The following is an 18,618-nucleotide window of genomic DNA, read 5'->3' as shown; positions in this document are numbered from 1 at the left end:
GGAGGGGGCAGGCAGGGGTGGGTCGGGCTCTGCTCCCAAGGAACAGGGACAGGGCAAGAGGAAATGGCCTCAAGCTGTGCCAAGGGAGGTTTAGATTAGATATTGGGAAAATTTCTTTGCTGAAAAGGTTGTAAAGCATTGGGACAAACTGCCCCGGGCAGTGTTAAAGTCACCATCCCTGGAAGCATTCAAAAACCATGTGGATGTGGCATTTGAGGACATGGGCTAATGTGACCATGGTGGTGCTGCTGGGTGATGGTTTGACTTGGTGATCTTAAAGGTCTTTTCCCACCTTAACAATTCCATGATTCTAAGCTGTTTGGATGGTGACCCAGCTGGGAGCCCAGTGCAGAGCCTGGCTGCTCCTGGGCTGCCGTGACATGCAGGAGCAGGTGCCGACGCTGCTGCCAAATCCCCGGGGAGGGGACAGCAGAGAAAGCCACGTCCAGTGCTCAACACACCCCAGCCCCAGGCCTGGCTGCCTGCTCCTGGCTTGGGCCCCACTCTGATCCCACATGCTGTCCTGCAGGTGCTGGCAGCTGGATTCAGAGGCACCTCCAGCACTGAGCAGGGCAAAGGCCCCTACAATGCAAATATTTGTTTTCTGCTGCCCATCTCACCTCCTTTCTCTTTTATTTCCTTTCCGAAGCACCTTCTGTGTTGTAAGTTCTGCCTGCTCGAGTCCTCCCGGGCTCTCCCGGGGCTCTGGCACATTTTTGGTGTCAAAGTTGCCCCCTTGTGAGCACTGGGCAGAGCAGGCGGCTCCAGGAGCTGGAGCAGGGAGGTCCCTGTTATGGAAGGAATCCTCCCTCCTTGCTCTTTTGCTTTTTCTCTCCTGTTGGTTTATTAATCTCATGGCAGGCCAGTTCTGCTCTTTGCACCTTTTTTAATTCGGGAAGGGGAAGCAGAGGGTGGTTGACCAGTCCATGCTCTCTCTGGCCCCCATCTTGTCCATCAGCTATGTCCAAGCCCCCCAAGGAAGGACTGAACCAGGGGAGTATCAAATAATTTGGATTCATTTTTAGGCTGGGAGAATGCTGCCAGCTCCAGAGCCTTGTTGCTGGGAGCTCCTTGTGCCGGCCAGCCACAGGCTCCCGTGTGGTTGGGACAGGAGAGATGCCACATAACAGGGACAGGGTGGAGTTCTCCAAGCACAGCCCTGCTGGGGATTCTGCCTCCATCCCTTCTCCCTCCCAGCCCTGCTGGGGATGCTTCTGCCTCTGTCCCTGCTCCCTCCTTGCTGTGCTGAGTCCCTTTTGCAGTGTCCCTTTGGCACTTTGCTTGCCATGTTATTTTTTCCCCCCCTTCAGAGCCTGTCTGACCTCAGGGAAAATCCAGCTGTGAGTTTTCTGGTTGCATGTTACTGCCCTGAAGGCAACAGTAATTGTTTTCGACTGGATTGTAGGGCCCTGTGGGCTCGCTGGAGCCATGCACAGGTCTGGGGGCTGTCCCACCTGCTCCCCAGGAAATGTCAGTCCATGATGGGACAAACCCCCCGGATCTGGCACACGCTGTGTTCACCAGACGTTCCTCCCTCCCTCCCACATCCCCTCCTCCCTAATCGCTGTGAAGGGATTTGCTTTATGCAGAGGCAGGAGACAAAGTGGCTTGGCAGAGGTCCCCTGGGATGGGAGAGGGTCAGGGAGGCAGCACGATTGAGCCCCTCCTTGGCTGCAGAGCCCGGCCCTGGGAGGAACTGCTCCATTAATATCTCCCATTCATCCCTGTTCCCGTAATCCTGCCGCCGACTGAGGCGCTCAGCAGCTGGCTCTGATGTCACCCGGCCAGGATTTATTGCTGCTTCAGGTGGAGAGCAGCAGTCGGAGCAGATGAAATCTTACGCCAGGAGGAGCTTGTTCCCTAAGCAAATTGCTTGGAGAAAATCCGAGGAGACAGATGCAGCTCCATCAGATACGCACATGGCAGGCAGTGGGATCGCTGGGATCGCGTGTCTGCTGCCTCTGAGGGAGCCTGCTGCTGTTAACTCCCACCTGCCCGGGCTCCTGCGGGCTCTGGCACGGGGAACACTCAGAGGTGTTCCTGCAAACCTGTAGTCTTTGCCTTTATGGGCCTTTATGGGCAGAGGTTGTGCTGGTGCTTCCCACGTGTGTCCCTTTTTGCTCAGCCCCCTGGTTTGGGGGGATGTGGAGGCACCCTGAGCTCAACCTTCCTGTGGTTATGGGTGTGAAAAGTTCCGTGCAGGTGTGGAGCCCTCCAGGAGGTCATGCACTGGGTGTTGGGTGCCACGGCTGTTCCTTCAGCTCCCCTGGGCACTCCCTGCAGCCTTCAGCTTCTCCTTGTACAGTCTGGGCTGCACCATGGATCTGCTCCTGGCTTCCCCTGCGCCCTCGAGTGGGCAGGAGCATCCCCAGGGATGGGGTTGATCCTCACACATGTGTGTGCCATTCCCAGGAGTGACCCCAGCCCTGGGGCAGAGTTCCACCTGCCTGTGGTGCCCTCAGACCACTGCCAGCTGCCCTGCTGCTCCTGGGGGTCCTTCCCTACCACCCTCTGCAGGGTCCCACTGCCCACAGCTCGGTGACCCCCGACTCTGGCCATCCCCTGTGGAGCCCCCTCTCACTGGGGGGCTGGGTCTGGAGAAGCACCAAGCCCCAGCCTTGTCCCTGCCTTGCCCACTCACATCCCTGCTGCCACCCCCTCCCAGCAGCCTTGGCTCCAGCCCCCAGGAACCTGCCCATCCCAGAGGAATCCACATACCCCACCTGGGGATAATTAACAGGCGTGTCACAACTCCCCACATTGGGTTCTGGTGCTGCTCGTGCCTTGAGGCTTCTTCAGGTGTTGTGGGAGCTGCAGAACCTGTTCAGGATGTTTTTGAGCCCAGGAGCCCTCAGGGACAGTGGTGGGTGTGCAGTGGGGGTGACTGCTTTCCATGACCTTTTTGTGTGTCTCCTTGCAGGAAAGAACCTCTACACAAACGAATACGTAGCTATCAAATTGGTGAGTGGCTGTCACACTGGGGAGTCCCTCCGTGGTCGGGGTGGGGGATGTTCAGGCCGTGGGGAAGGAGGTGTCTCCCCCTCCCCAGGTGTTGGGGCAGGTGGAGCGGGTTGGGATGTGATGGATGGATGGCTGCGGGGGAGCTCCGTTCCCCTCTTGGAATTGAGGGCAGGAACTCATGTCACTGCAGGTGGGGTGATCCAGGTCTGGGTGGGGGGAAGAGCTGAGTGTGCTTGTCACAGCCCTCGCCGTGGCCTGTGCTGTGCTCAGCCAGTGCCAGCAGCAGAGAGGATGGTCCCACTGTTACCTCCTCCCAGTAATGCCTACCCCAGCCCCTGGATCTCTCCAGATGGGGTGATATGGCTCCCATATGGGCTGATTTTCTCTCATCATCTGAGGCTTCATCTCCATTTTATACCAGTTGCTCCCAACCCCAAATGCTCTAAGTCCAGCTGCTGCCAGCATGTGAAGGAGGTGTCTGACACCCAGACCCCCTCACCATCCTGTTCCCTACTTAACTGTTTTCCTTTCTCTCCTCCAAGGAACCCATAAAATCCCGGGCCCCCCAGCTGCACCTGGAGTATCGGTTCTACAAACAGCTCGGCAATGCAGGTATGGGGCTGGGCTGAGCTGCCCTGGGGAGCTGCCTGCCAGGGGCACTGCTGGGAGAGAGGCTTTCCCTAAATGTGACTCTGCAACTTCACTCCCAGCTTGAGCTCCTGCCCATCTGCTCCGCAGGGAGAGGCCGGTTTTACACAGAAGCCTTGTCTAATCTTTGATCTCTTTTGATTTAGTTCTTTCCCCCCACCGCCCCCGCAGCAGAGTCAGGGATGCAGATGGAGCTGCCTCCTTCCCCCTGCTGCCAGGAGCAGAGCCAGGCTGGCTGCGCAGGGAGGGCAGTGCAGGGCCATCCCCCATTTGCAGCCCCTGTCCCTGTTTGGCAGTGGCGTGACTGCGACAGTGTGGCTCTGCTGCAGCCCTGCACAGCCCCTGCTCCATCTCTTGCAGAAGGAATTCCTCAGGTTTACTACTTTGGCCCCTGTGGGAAGTACAATGCCATGGTGTTGGAGCTGCTCGGACCCAGCCTGGAAGATCTCTTTGATCTGTGTGATCGGACCTTCACGCTCAAGACCGTCCTGATGATCGCAATCCAGCTGGTGAGTGCAGCACCTCTGCCTCCCCTGCAGCCCTGCATGGCTCACCTGGCCCCCCTGGCTGCCCCGGGGAGCAGGGGGATGTGTGGGCACCGTGGTCAAGCAGCCCGTGTGGAATGGGGAGGAAAGGAGGGAGCAGTGCCCGGCAGGTCGCAGGAGGTGCTGGCTGCTGGCACATCCTAGCTCACCTTCCCCATACCTCATCCCCTCCCTGGTGAGGGAGGGTTCTCTGTCCCCTCACAGCCCCTGTCTGAGCCCAGACAAGGATCTCACTGTGTGCTCATGGTGCAGCTGGACTGGGGTGCTCTCCCAGGGCAGGAGGAGTTGATCTGCCCATCCTTGGGGCCAGGGCCAGGCTGAGGGGAGCAGGGGTGAGGTGGCTGGAGCAGGGCCCAGGGCAGGAAGGTGCAGGACACAGGGTGGGTCTCTGCCCTGGCACTGACATGTCCTTCTCCCCCAGATCACACGGATGGAGTATGTCCACACCAAAAGCCTGATCTACAGAGATGTCAAGCCAGAGAACTTCCTGGTGGGGCGGCCGGGCAGCAAGCGGCAGCACACCATCCACATCATCGATTTTGGCCTGGCCAAAGAGTATATTGACCCCGAGACCAAAAAACACATCCCCTACCGAGAGCACAAGAGCCTGACAGGGACAGCGCGTTACATGAGCATCAACACCCACCTGGGGAAAGGTGTGTGGGCACAGGCGGCCAGCCCTGCTTCCTGGCTAGAGGAGGGACTGCAGGGCAGGGATGCCAGAGATGGGGCTGGGGACAAGCTGCCTCTCCTGCTCTTCAGGGTGCTGGCAGGACACATGGGGTGCTGCAGGATCTGGGGGGAACAGGGACAGTGGCAGTAGTGGGAACTGACCCGTCTCTTTGTCTCTGTGCAGAACAAAGCCGCAGGGATGACCTGGAAGCATTAGGGCACATGTTTATGTACTTCCTCCGTGGAAGCCTTCCTTGGCAAGGCCTCAAGGTAACTGCCATCCCCTGCTGCCCCTGGGCACAGCTGCCTGTGGGTCTGGCTCTGCCTTGGCATGGGTAGGGGGGAGGTTTGGCCCATGGGTGTTGGAGGGTTGGCACCCTACCAACTCTGAGCTCCATGCCAGGCCCTTGCTGTGCTGAGCAGCTGCAGGTCTCCCTGTGTCCTCCCACTCTGTGGACATCCCTGTTGCTCTCACAGTGATTGCCCTGGAAACCCTGGGGTTTGTCCTCCAGACCTGCCCTGGTGAGGGAATTCCCTGGGAAGGAGTTACCTGGGAAAGGGGGTCCAAGAAATTGTACATGGTGTGACAGCACCCAGTGCCTTCCCCTCGCCGGGGCAGTGCCTGGCCCTTGTACTGACCCCTTGTCCCTGCCAGGCTGACACGCTAAAGGAGAGGTACCAGAAGATTGGTGACACCAAAAGAGCCACCCCGGTGGAGGTGCTCTGTGAGAACTTCCCAGGTGAGAGCACTCCCCAGCCCAGCCCCCAGCCCTGAGCCCCCTGTCCCTGCCCCGCTGAGCCCCCGTGTCCCCGCAGAGGAGATGGCCACCTACCTGCGCTATGTGCGGAGGCTGGATTTCTTCGAGAAGCCTGACTACGACTACCTGAGGAAGCTCTTCACGGACTTGTTCGAGAGGAACGGTTATGTGTTCGACTACGAATACGACTGGGCAGGGAAGCCTCTGGTGAGTGCTGAGGGGCTGGGGGCAGCGGGTGAGGGACCCCAGGGAGCAGCGGCAGTGGGGTCTGTGGCAGCAGCCAGGGAGGATGTGAGCTTCAGCCATCAGTGCCACACGCTGTGCCCAAGGGATCTGCTCCACCCTCCTCACCAGTCACCAGCTCCAGGCTGGGTTAAGGCTGTGACATGGGAATTTGAGGCTCCTGGAGCCAAGGGGATCCCAGTAGCCAGGCTGGCACCTCCGTTTTTGCCATGGGCACCCTCCATGGGCTCACTGCAGCCAGATACCAAGTGTGGAGCTGCTGGGGCGAGGCCAGGGACTGGGATCAGGCCCTGGTTCTGGGGCGTTTTGCATGTTTGGCTGGACGGTGGATCTGGCTGCAGGGTGTTGGGAGGGTTCTGTGCTGTGCTGACATTGTCCTTGTGTTCCCAGCCCACCCCCATTGGCACGATGCACAGCGAGGTGCAGGTGCAGCCCCCGAACAGAGACAAAGCACAGCCACACACCAAACACCAGGTGAGCAACAGCGCGGCGTGGCTGGGGCACAGGGCCACGGGCAGGGGCAGCTCAGGCTGCAGCTCCAGCGACATGGAGCCCAGCAGGGATGCAGGCAGGGACTGGAGCATCCTTTTCCCTCAGTGCTGTCTGTGGGAAGAGTTCACTTGCACAGCTCTGGTTCTGTGGCTCTCTAGACACCCAGGGCAGTGTCCCTGTGGCCTGGCAGAAGAGGGAGGAAGCACCATGGGGGCTGTAGCACGACTGGGGGGTGCCAGGCCTGGGCATCAGCTGGTGAGGAGCAGGGTCCAGCCTGAGGTGCTGGGTGAGGCCTTGGTGCAGGCTGAGCCACCTCTGCTAAGGACGGTGTCCCCAGTGCTGTGTCCCCATGGGGTGACTCACTGCTGTGCTTGTGGTGCCCTTCCATCAACAGGACAGTGACATGGGACAGGGGAGGGCAGGATTGGTGGGGCAGCTTGGCAGTGTTTTGCTCCATGCTGGGGCTCTTTGCTTTGGGAACAGGCTGGGCACAGGGAGCTGAGCCCAGGGCAGGGAACAAGCAGAGCTATGGGGGAAAGGGGCTGGGCTGCCCAGACCTGCTCCGGTGCTGTGGCCTGTCCTGCCCTGCTGCAGGACACGTGGCTCTGGCACTGCTGCCACCAAGAGCAAACCTCATGTGTTTCTCAGCATGTGTACAGACCCTCGTCCTCCCAAACCTCCTTGGGGACAGAGCACCTGCAAAGGGGTTGGAGCTGGGGGTGCAGCACCCTGTCCTCCCCAGGCTGCTCCTCCCCAGCACAGGGAGCCTGTCACAACCCTGGCTCTCACTGGCAGCACTTCCTTAGGGAAACACCTTCAAATCACCTCTGGCTCATTTCTGGGAACTCGTTCCCTGTAGGGTCTGCTGTCTGCCTCCAGCACCGGGGAAATGCTGTGTTGGACATCCCTTCTCCAGAGCAGGGGGAAAAGCAAAGCACAGAGCTCCTGGAGCATGGGAGCAGTGTCCAGCCTGGGGACACAGGGTGTCCCTGCAGCCATGGGGCCATGCCATGCTCACCGGGGGAGGGTTTGGCTGTGGGACAGCCGAGCCCTGGAGGAGCAGTACAGCTTGTGCCACACAGGTCCTGCCAAGAGCCATTCAGTCCTGGGGACACAGCGTCACCTGGGCCCAGCTGTGGCTCTGGCTCTGCTGCCCTAGCCCGCTCCCAGACATGGCCACTCCCAGACATGGCCACTGGCCCTGCCGGGGGCTGGCCCTGCTCCGTGCAGTGGCCCTGCGTGGGGCTGGCCGTGAGGGGTGTGTGTGTAGGTGGCAGGGGGACACAGACCCCCGTTGTCACCGCAGGGACCGCTCTGGGAGCTGCCGGGACGGTGCTGCACGGGTGCCCTCTGCAATCACCAACTCGAGCTGCTCCGGTCATGTTTTTGCTTTTGCATGTCTTATTTTCTCGATTCCCTTTGCCACTTTTCCCGCCCCTTCCCTCCACTTCTCCTTTCTCTTCCCCATTCTCCCTCTTTTCTTTTGTTTCTTTTCATTCTGTTCCTCCTGCCTGTCGCGAGCAGCCGCCCGAGGGGACGGAGTTGTGGGATCCTCAGGCCGGTGGGCAGCCTGCCGAGGAGCCTTTGGGAGCTCACCTGGCAGCCGGCAGGCTCGGGGGGTCTGTGCAGGTACATGAAACCACGCGCCTGGGGCAGGGGCGGGCGCGGGAGGGAGCGGAGCCACCCTGGGCCGCCCGCGGAGCCGGGATCAGCCCCGCTCCCCCGCCCCGGGGCCACACATCCCAGGGTCCTGCCCTGGCTGCAGCACGTGCTGCCTGTCCCCGTGGTGCAACGGGATGCTCAGGGCTCACAGGCAAGGCTGGTGCTGCTTCCCGGGGGCTGCCAGGCTCCCTTGGTGCTGCCAGGGGGAATTAGAGGGTGGTTGGAGATGGATGGATACCACACTGCAGCACGGCACCTGGGCGGGCAGTGCTCTGCCCCCAGTGCTGCTCGTCTGTGCAGGGACTTCCCTGCACCTCCTTGACTGGAGCCCCAGCTCCGAGCCCTGCTTCCCCTCCTTCCCAGGAGTTCCTTGGCCATGTCCCCCCGCCTCGGTCCTGTGCTCGCGCCGTCAGCCCCGTGCTCGCCACCCTCACCGCCTCCTGCCCGCTGCCGCTCAGCCCCCTCGGCCTAGGGGGTCCCTCCCACATGGATGGTGGGACATCCATGCCGGGTCCTCCTGGCTAGGCCTGTGCTGCTTCCTGTGTCTCTGCTTCTGTCCCCGCCGTTCTTGCTCGTTCCTGCTGCTCCGTGGTGACTGTTGGTGCTCGGCCCCAGGCTCGGGCACAGCTCCTGCTGCTGCTGTCATGGGGCTGGGCACTCCATGGTGCCAGGCAGGCTGTGGGGCCAGGCACTCCGAGGGACCAGCTTGAGCTCTGCCCTGCTCCTCCTGTCCCTCATCCCCTTCCTGCTCTCTGCTCTGCTCCGCAAACCCTCCTGCCGTGCTCCACCTGCGCCCGGCACTGTGGGGGTGACGTGCAGGGGTCTCGGTGCTGGTGTTGGGGGCTGTAGCCTGATGTGGCCCTGCTGGCTGGGCACTGGCTGTCAGATGGCAGCTCCTCCGTGGGGCTGGGAGAGGCCGAGGCTCCTGGCCAGGGCCGAGAAGCTTGGGGAGTGTTTGGCCTGTGCATCCCCAGGGAGCTCCTGGCTTTGCCTGCAGGCAGTGGGCACAGGATGGCGGTTCAGGCACCTCCCAGTTGCTTTGGTGACTTGGATGTCGTCCTGGCCCCAGCACTGTGGCTGACCCTGCTGCCCTGGAGAGCGGGCAGCAGCTCAGGGATGCCTGAGCCTGCAGGGTGGGCACTGGGCTGAGTCTTGGGGCTGGGAAGCAGAAGTCGTGTCCAGATGCTCAGCTGTGGAAAGGGCTCTTTGGAGCTGTCGGCTTTCCTAGGCCCTGTCTTGGGCCCACACTGGAGCTGGCTGCCAGCAAGCCCCTCTCCTGGTGGGATGTGTAGGAGCTCCCAGGAGCTGGAATCCTCCTGGGGCATTGGCCAAGGGGCTCAGAACTCTGTGTGATGGGGCTCTTGGAGAGAGCTCAGCACTGAGGCTGAGCACTATCTGGGCAAGGGCACCATCCTGCCACCAAGGGCACCTTGGTGCTCCCTCAGGAAGGGCCAGGTGGTCTCCTGGGCAGCTCCTCTGCCCTGCGGGGAGGGGAAGGGCTGCAGACCCCTGGGCTGCACCTGCTGACCCTTGTCTCTCCCCAGGTGATGAGCTCCACCAACGGAGAACTGAACACAGATGACCCGACGGCAGGACATTCGAACGCCCCCATCACAGCCCCCACCGAGGTGGAGGTGACAGACGATACAAAGTAAGACCCCAGCCCCGCTGCCCCTCGCTGGAAGGGGGCTGGAGGAGGGGTCTGCAGCTGCCCCCGGGATGCCCTGTCCTGTGCCCTGCAGGGAGGAACAGCTCAGCTTGTCCCCTGGTACCCTTCAAATGATGTCCCTGCAGGGCCACCACCATCCCCAGACCTTCCCACCTCACCCTGCCCAAGGCTCCTGCTCTGAGGGGCATGGATGGACCTGGGACTGCTCCTTCTCTGGAGCCCCTGCCTGGCCCTAGCTCTGGCTACGTGGCTGGCCTTGTGTGCCATGGCCAGTGTCACTCGCCCAGTGTGCCACTTCCTGTGGCATGTGTCACTTTTGGTGGCCATTGTGGGGCTCCCAGCCCAGCCCCTGCTGTGTAACAGGGGCACTTCCCAGAGGAGCTCTGCCCACTTGGGGCTCACCAAGGCACTGAGGGGTTTCTGTCCCCTCTGACCCCGGGGCTGCTCTTCCCTCTGTGCCCTGGTCAGCTGGGTGCTGACAGGTCCCCTCTGTCCCCAGGTGCTGCTGTTTCTTCAAGAGAAGGAAGAGGAAAACCACCAAGCGTCGCAAGTGAGCAGCCGGGGCCGGGCGGAGCGGCGAGTGATGGCTCCTCTCCCTCTGGCCGTGGCTGGATCTTGACCCGCGGAGCCAACGGCCCCTCGGGCTGGACGGGGACAGGGGGGCCGGGCCGGACGGGCTCCCCCAGCGCCCCACGCGCAGCTGGGGAGCAGGGCCTCCCCAAACTGCTTGTCCTTTCCTCCGCCACTCGTGGCCGTTTACTCGAACCAAGCCCAACTTCGCTGAAGTTCCTGCGTCCGTCAAACAGAAAAAAAGATAAAAGAGAAGCAAACCCACGGCGTCACTTGCTTTGAGTTTATAACCGGTCTGAAATGGGGATCAACTACAGACTCTGACCCGTCGCTGTCAGAAGAAGATGAAGACAATTTCGAGAGCAGTGGGCTAAGGAGGAATATTTTTTTTTTCTGTTGCTTCTTTGTCTCTTAAGTTAATTTAAAGTGAGTCTCGGTGCAGAGTGCTGAGTCGTCAGTCTTTGACCGTCATCTTCAGTGTTACCGAATTCTGCTCTTCCTTCCGGCCCTGCCCCGCGTCCCCTGCCGGGTCCCCCTCGGTCAGTGACGAGCGTTGGGCTCCGGTCCGGCCCGGTCAGGTGGGGAGAGCCGGGGGCGCGCGGGGCGGGGAGAGGAAACGCGTTTACAGTTCATTTATGATGCACTTTTGCGAGCAATACAGGCGCCGTCCGGTCCCGCCGGGAGCAGGTCGGAGACTCCCAGGGGCTGGGGGACACAGGGACAGGGACGGCCGAGACCAAAGGGACCCATGAATGGCGGTGGCAGAGCAGGGAGGGGAAGCAAAGCAGCCTCGTCTCTGGTGCTGCCATATCTTGGGGCTGGATGTTTCCATGACAGCTGTAGGTGCGGGCAGGGGCAGCGCTTGGTTGGCCTCTTGGTTTTACAGCCTGAGCCCCCCAAGGCCCCACGGATGCTCCGGGGGGCTGGGCTGGGCTGGGCCGGGCGGTGAAGGGCATCAGGGTGGAGCGGTTCTGCCAGCGTGGAATCTCCCCACCATGGCATCCCCCCACCGTGGATCTTCCTGCCTGGGATCCTCCTGCCAGCGCCAGGGCCCCACCTGCTCCTGGGGTGGGGGGAACTGGAGTTTTTGGAACTGACACACAGACACCCCCACACCCCCTGCTCCTCGCCACCCCCAGGCACTGCAGCTCCCCACGTGACTGACCCCGTGCGCTGTCGTGTGTATTGATCGTGACACATTTGGGGGGGGACACACTTATCTTTTACCAAAACCCTGTTGTTCTGCCCCAGGAGAGGGGCTGAGGCTATGCTGGGGGGGCGGGGGAGGGATGGGACCATCTGTGGCTGCTTCAAAACATTTGTCCAAACTGACCATCTCGGGGGGGGGCTGGAGGCCCCGGATTGTGGAGGGGCTGGGGGGGCGTGGGGGTCTCCCATGGGGCCTTGGGGAGAACACTGCACCAGGGCCCCTCTTCATCCTAAATTTGGGATTGACCCTGGCTTTGGTTTGTCCGGGCTGTGGCAGCCGGGGCAGCCCCAGCTGCTGCTGCGTCCCTGGCCACGGCGGGAAGGGGACGTGCAACGTTTGACCTCGTGTCCCCAGCGAGGCGAACAAACGAATTTTAAAAATCGCCTTAAAATTTTCACTGGAAGTGGCCCCTTGTCAGCACGTCGGCTCAGAGCAGCCCCGGTGGAGGGCGAAGAGAAGCCGTGGAGGGGAAGGGACGCAGCCACGAGGGTGTGCCCGGGAGTGCCCGGCTCTGTACGCACACCCTGGGCCGCTGGGGCCGTGGCCAGAGCCTGGGACTCTCTGTCCTTCCAGCGAGGAGTCCAAATACTGCGATTGTACGTGAGAGCGTTTGTTCCATTGCGAGTTTAGTTACTGCTTTAAAACCAAGTGTACAGAAACGGCATTTCAATTTCTCTGATGCTTCCTGGAAGCCATAGAATTTAGGGGCTTTTTTTTAATAAAAAAACAACAAAAAAATAAAATTAAAAAAAATCTTTAAAACCCAACACGTTCTTCTGTGCTTCACTGTGTGCATCCCAAGGGAGGGGACACTGACCAAGCACCCCTTTTGTGCTGGGGGCTCCCTCAGCAGTGGGTGGGAGCAGCCCCAGCCCCTCGCAGAGGCTCTGTACCCCGGAGCCATTCCTCCAGCTGCAGGAGGAAAATCTGGGGGGCACAGGGCAGGGCAACAGCAGCAAGGCCAATGCCAACCCCGAGGATGAGGGGGAAGCTGCCCCTTGCCCAGGGGCTCACAGCCCCAGCAGGCCCTCCAGGCAAAGGGCAGGGCCCGGTGGCCCCGCGGGGCTGAGCGACACCGGGAGCTGTGCTGGGGCACAGGTGCTGATCTGGGCAGAGCCCAGCCCTCATCCCTGCTCCAGCACAAGCTGCCTCCGGGCTGCGAATCGCAGGGCAATCACATCCTTGCACCCCACGGACTGGACTGACCCCTGCAAAGGCTGAGGCAGCTTTCAGCTCATCAAAAACCTCCCATCAAGGTTCAAGAAATTCAGTCATAAAATGACATCACACAGATCAGACAGTGCCCACTCAGTGCCATCCTGCTGCTATCCCACCATCACCTCATACCCCCAGAGTCTGGGCTTCCCAGCACTTACTCCTGGCTTTGGAACTCCTGAGGATCCAGCTCATCCCCCACCCCATGGCTGGGGAAGCTGAGGACCCCATGCCCTCGGCTGGGGGAGATGAGCGAGAAGCCAGCTTGATAGCCCACATTTCCCCCTCCACCATTCCAGTGGCCATCCTTCTCCAATCACAAGGAAAGTTCGTAAAGACAACCTGGATGTCTTTATTGTTTTCCTATTTACAAATCACAAAGCTGGCCAAAAGCAGAGTGTGAACACGGGACGAGAGCATCGGATACATTCATCAATAGCACAGGAGCCGGGCCAGGCCCGCTCTGCTTGGAAGGTGACGTGGTACAACAGAATGGCTCATACTTTTGGGAACAGGCATGTCCAACAAGGAATTACATTCATCTATCTACAAAAGCCAGAATTGCATCAAACTGCGGAAAAGCCTTAAGAACAGAAGTTGCTCAGGTGTAGTTCAGAGTTTGACTCCTCTCCCTCTGTGACAGGACGAGCTGCCAGACCTGCCCCCACGCGGGGAGGGCAGGAAGGTGGGATTGGGGAAGAGAATTTGCGTAACAAAGTAATAGTGAGAACAGAACTTCCAGGGAAGAGCCAGCGGGAGGCACCCGCTGCAGCTGGGCAGGGCCAGCCCAAGCCCTGCTCTTCCCAGAGCCAAGTGCACAGCTTTGCTTCTCTCAAATTCCAATGAATTATTCCACTAGTTCCACCTGTACCTGACACCCCGAGGTGCAGAACCCAGATCAGACCCCTCGGGGAAGGCGCAGGCCCCAGCACGGGCCCTGGGTGCCTGCAGTGACGTTCCCACGGCCTTTGGGAGAGGGGTGGGGACAAGAGCGGGCACAGGCACAGACATCCCGACGGACATGGAGTTTGGGCTGTGAATCCATCTCACAGCACTGTTTGCATTGCACAGAGTCGAGGTCAGTCACCAAGTCATGGACCCAGGGTTGGGGGTTTCTTTATGATTTTTTTTCAGTACTGGCCATATTAGAACCATCCCACCCCGAAGCAGGCTGACAATATATAGCTCACACCCTCTGCCTGGGGCACAGAACACACCCTGGACATCTCTAACAGCTACTGGTGAGGAGGTGCAGGGCATTCCCAGGGTGCTGCTGCACGGCTGAGGAGACTCCAGCCAGCACAGCCTCAGGATCCCGGCTGGGGCAGCAGGATGAGGAGGAGAAGCTGTGCTCCAGCCAAGGACAGCCACGTTTTGACTTCCAGCAGTGAAATCCAGTGGCAGCAGCTGCCCAGAGGGTGGCAATGGCTCTGTGTGCTGGAGCAGAAGGTTGGAGAAGGGGCTCTGACGCAGCACCATGCCAGCCAGTCCCCCACACACTCTGGCAGCTCCAGTCTCGCTGTCAGGCTGAGCTAAATTCCAGCTTCCTCTGTAGACCAGGCGAGGAAGAGTCTTGTGGTCTTCACCCGTGGGCAGGGAGGGTGGGGCTGGTCAGGCAGCCCATGACCAGCTGCCCACTCTGTGAGAGCCACAGGCTGAACAGGTACAAAGGGGCATCTTCAAGGTCACTGAGCTCCACAGCTCAGCAGGTGATGGTTGTGATCTCCCTTCTGTGCCTGGCCAACAGGTGCTGCACAAACACACACCAGCCAGAGAATATTCCACATTTTCCTGAACCGTTTGGTAAATCCTTTTCCATCTGCTGCATTATCAGGTAACAGGCAGGTGCACATCCAGCCTCCCTTCCTGCTTCCATGAGGGCAGCAGGGGCAGGGCAGCAATGCACAGAACAGAGGGAAACACATGGAAACGTGCATGGAAACTGCAGGAATGCCTGGGAACAGGTGAGGCAGGTGCCCTTCTGCTTCAACTGACAAACCCTGGCACTCTGCAAAGGACAACGACCAGTAACAACCAGTGCTGGGGCTGCTCGGGGGTGAGCTGAGCATCACCCAGCGCTTGGAACATGCCAGAGGTTTGGAAGCAGCACCACAGGGACACAATGCAGGAGGACCTCCCTGGCCAGGCTGCTGCCCCTTCCCACTCCACAGGGAGGCCACCTCACTGTCACCAACTGCTTGAGGTGAAGATTGTCACAGATCGGTGAGAAGAGCAGGAAAACACCATGGTCCCTCCGGAGGAGCTCAGGTTTGAGGTCTGCCTCAAGCCTATGTAGTGCTGGAACAGCAAAGCCTCAGGGAAAAGGCCTCTTCCCATGACTTGAATACAGCTGTGTGCTGAGGCTGCTGGGAGGGAGGGAAGGTGCCGGACATGGGCTGGTCAAGCCCTGCAGTCTGGCCTAGACTGCTGAGCTGGAGCAGAGCAGGGGCCACCCAGCCCTGACCATCTTTGTCTGCAGGATTATCTCCTCACGGCAAGTGAAACCACACCCAGAGCCACTCGTTGCCTCGCTTCTGACTGGTGAAAAAGCATCTACATTCGTTACAGTCCAAAAAACGCACGTTGTTAGAGAGGGTTAATCAGGAGGTGAAAAACAACAAGCCACAGACAACCTACGAATGGTACTGGGACACCAGCTGGCCTGCACTGGGACACCAGCTGGCCTGGCACCTGAGAGCAACAGCAGCACTAGCACAAGGCAGAACATGAGCTTTGAAATGATTTCACTGAGACCTTTGGCTAGTGTGGCTCCAATTGGTGTGGTCAAACTCAGCCAGAGATTTAGTTTGGGAGGTGACGGGGAAGAGTCGAGTCCAGGGCCAGCTGGGCAGCAGCACTATGTGTAGAAGATGATCTCTGGGATTTGTCCATCCTCCACGGAGGTGCCGTTGTTGTTCCCAGCCGCGTAACAGAACGTAAAGCAGGTTTTGGCTCCCGTTGTTGGTGATTCATGGATCACTTTGCGCAGTCCTTTGGTTCCATAGTGGGAATCTGGACCCTGCGGGGGTCACGGAAGACAAGAACAGGTCAGGACCCTGCTGCTGCCCAGGCTCTCTGGTTGGTTTGGAGCTTTGGAGATCTCAGTTCCTCCCTTTCCCTCCTGCATTTACACCTCGGGTGTGCTGAGCTCAAACTTATCTCTATCAGAACTTAACATTAATTTAACCAGATCTCAACAGCTAAATATGAACCTTTTGAGGCGACTGCAACAGGCTCTGGATTACACACCTGCAGAACACAGCTCAGCAGGACACACCAAAAAATAACCCCACCCCCTCCCCAGTGAAACACCTGTTCAGTGCTGTGAGAAGTCAAAAACCAGCTCTGAATGCTGGTGGTGAATGAGCTCATGACAGCACCAGGTGAAGGATCACAGAGAGACCTTGGAGATTGTGCCACTGGCCTTGAAGGACAACAAGCAAGGCCCACTGAAGGCCTCAAGCAGGTGCCCCCATCTGCCTGCACCTCACCCCACCCCATGTGGTACCTTTAGAGTAGCACAGGCTGTGTAGTTGACATTGGGTAGAATCTCCACAGGCTCCTTGAACATGACACGGAAGGTGTTGGATGATCCGTCACAGCTGAAGCCAGTGTCGTTCTGCCCCAGGACCGTGTTGCTGTCTGTGTGGATGATCTGCAACACAGGGTGGATGATCTGCAACCCTTTCATCTGCAGGGTTAGAGCACTGCCAGCCCTGCGATGACTGCACTGTCCATTACTCACGTCCCTCATCAGTGCTGTGATCACAGATCCACGGAATCCCAGGCTTGGGTTGGAAGGGACCTTAAGGATCATCCATCTCCAACCTGCCTGCCATGGGCAGGGATGCCACCCACCATCCCAGGTTGCTCCAAGTCCTGGCCTAGCCTTGAACATTTTCAGGGATGGGGCAGCCACAGCTGCTCTGAACCCCTCTGAGCTCACCACAGAGCTGTGGGCTCAGGTCCCAGACAGCCCAGGACGCCCCCTCCTCACCCCCAGGCTGGCAGAGCACTGCAGGTCCACACTGCTTACACCTTTCTCCCCCAAGAGCTCAGGGCACCAGGGTGAGCCTTGATATTCAAGGAAGAAATGCTGACAGACTGCTCATCACACCAGCCTTGCTATGCTGGAGGAACTCTCCTGGGGACAGTCCTCCAGTGACCCAGGCTGGGCTGACACATGCACCCAGAACAGGGACACAAGATCCATGGGAGCCACCCTGGTCTTTGGACAAGATCCTGATGGACTTGAGACAACTGAGCCTCCCCCAGCCTGCTTGGGGTGGGAAATCATGCACAGCCTCTTCTCAAACTGCCTCCCAACTGCCCCAGAGGTATTCCCAAATCTGGAAGCAGACCTGGGGAGATGATGCAGTGACGTGCAGTAAAATCAAGAGCAATAATCCTTCTGATCCCCAGTGCCCCATCTGGCCCTCACTGCATCTGCCAGCCCCCCTGCCCAGGGATGGACACAGTCCCTCTGAACTTCCAGTTTTGTTACAGATTCACTAAAATGTGTTTGTCAGCCCCAAAACCAGCCAGGATTTTTAAGGCAGCAGAGAGAATTACCTGTATATTTACTTGGTAATCTGTTGGCCCGTGTATGGATCCGTATAATCCAAACCCAACTACAAATATCCTTTTGTTTACTGAGAACCTGCAGGAACAGAGCAGGAAAGTCAGTCCAAACTTGCCACTCCTGTATTGCTTCAGTACAAGGCTGGTACACAAATATCTTCACTCACGGTGATTTTACACCTATGATTTAGTCAAACCTATACAGATTTAAATGCAGCCCTTACTAAGGGCTGAACCCCTCCACAGAAACCATCAGCTGCACACTCACACCTCTGATTGGACCTGTGGGCTTGTGTGAAACACAAAGCTGCACAATCCCATCACCAAATTTCAGAATCCAGGCTCAGAAAGTATTTTCAGGTTGTGGTAAAACATCAGCATCCTCAAATGCCCGTCAGGCCCAGGCAGGGCAGCCTGGGAGTGTGGAACAGTGCCCACCTCACCCTGGTCTGTCCAGCAAACACCACTAAAGTGTCACTGGGTATTTCAATGCTGAGCCCTGGAGTGCTGTTCATGTGCTGCTAGGCATTTGCTGTACTCCAGGTTTACAAAGCGCAGACATAAGGATTCAGTCACTCCTGTTTGGAGGAATCCCTGCTGCCCAAGGAAGAAGGAGAAGATATTTACCCCACTACAGCTCCACCTTCTCAGGCAGCAGGAGCCTGAGTGCCTGCCAAGCTGCCAAGAGCATTTCTTCACCCATCCACCAACTCTTTTAGCGCTGTTGTGTTTCCAGAACAAACATGTGGGGCAGGCTGGAAGCCTCTGCTCTGCAGCCAGCATAGAATATTCACTGTTGGAACTGACCCTGATGCTGCAGAGGCTGAACCTGAAGTCAAACCCAAGCTCCAAAAGGTGAGTGTTAGAGGCGAGAGCAGGAAGTGTTTGGAGCTGGCAGCAATTCCCACTGCAGGGGGTGAATGGACCAGAGGATCCAAGCAACAGCTCCAGTGCAACAGAACCATGTTAAAAATTGTGAAGTTGCATTGTTGGGAGTCCCCTTCCACCCAAGATAAACATGAATCAGGAAAGAACCAAGGCTTTCCAATTCCCTCCTGTCTTGCTCTCATTTCTTGGCCACACAAGCCTTGCAAAGCACCATTTGCTAGCCACACCTGCCAGTCCCTGTCACCATGACTGGGCTCTGCTGGTTCTCCACAAGCTCAGGTCTGGACAAACTGGGTGTCAGCAGAACTTTACCCCAACCCCTCCCTCCAACAGGAGAGGTTAAGGGGCTTCAACAAGCCGCACTTAGAGCAGGGAACCTGATTCTGGGGGGTGATGGAGCACTAGTTACCAATCTCCCCAGGCAAGGGGGGGACAACCAGTAACTCCTTATTTATGTGCCCCTATAGCTGCAGGAAGCCATTGGGGTGTTATCCCCCTCCTTTT

The 18,618-nt window shown here is 58.8% G+C and overlaps 2 protein-coding genes across 4 annotated transcripts in view; one reads left to right on the top strand and one right to left on the bottom strand.

Moving 5' to 3' along the window:
* Positions 1-10,661, top strand: part of CSNK1G2 (casein kinase 1 gamma 2) — a 42,223-nt gene extending 31,562 nt beyond the window's left edge. For 2 of the 3 annotated variants that reach the window (XM_085040755.1, XM_085040757.1), the window contains 11 exons: positions 2,921-2,961; positions 3,504-3,573; positions 3,970-4,118; positions 4,576-4,810; positions 5,011-5,096; positions 5,482-5,566; positions 5,643-5,791; positions 6,218-6,301; positions 7,844-7,948; positions 9,526-9,632; positions 10,150-10,661. In XM_085040755.1, the coding sequence (XP_084896881.1) occupies positions 2,921-2,961; positions 3,504-3,573; positions 3,970-4,118; positions 4,576-4,810; positions 5,011-5,096; positions 5,482-5,566; positions 5,643-5,791; positions 6,218-6,301; positions 7,844-7,948; positions 9,526-9,632; positions 10,150-10,204 (1,166 nt within the window). In that variant the 3' untranslated portion in view covers positions 10,205-10,661. The remainder of the gene's footprint in view (positions 1-2,920; positions 2,962-3,503; positions 3,574-3,969; positions 4,119-4,575; positions 4,811-5,010; positions 5,097-5,481; positions 5,567-5,642; positions 5,792-6,217; positions 6,302-7,843; positions 7,949-9,525; positions 9,633-10,149) is intronic. The other variant, XM_085040758.1, reaches the window with a different exon arrangement.
* Positions 10,662-12,977: 2,316 nt separating this feature from the next.
* The window catches only part of BTBD2 (BTB domain containing 2), a 25,413-nt gene continuing 19,772 nt past the window's right edge, over positions 12,978-18,618 (bottom strand). Inside the window, exons 7-9 of the mRNA XM_085040752.1 lie at positions 17,218-17,305; positions 16,154-16,300; positions 12,978-15,664 (exon numbers count right to left, since the gene is read on the bottom strand). Coding sequence (XP_084896878.1) covers positions 15,503-15,664; positions 16,154-16,300; positions 17,218-17,305 — 397 coding nt within the window. The 3' untranslated portion in view covers positions 12,978-15,502. The remainder of the gene's footprint in view (positions 15,665-16,153; positions 16,301-17,217; positions 17,306-18,618) is intronic.

This window comes from Lichenostomus cassidix, chromosome 28, assembly GCF_008360975.1.
Source record: "Lichenostomus cassidix isolate B80296 chromosome 28, HeHo_3.0, whole genome shotgun sequence".
Classification (NCBI taxonomy): Eukaryota; Metazoa; Chordata; class Aves; order Passeriformes; family Meliphagidae; genus Lichenostomus; species Lichenostomus cassidix.
This window is presented reverse-complemented; position numbering and strand designations above follow the sequence as displayed.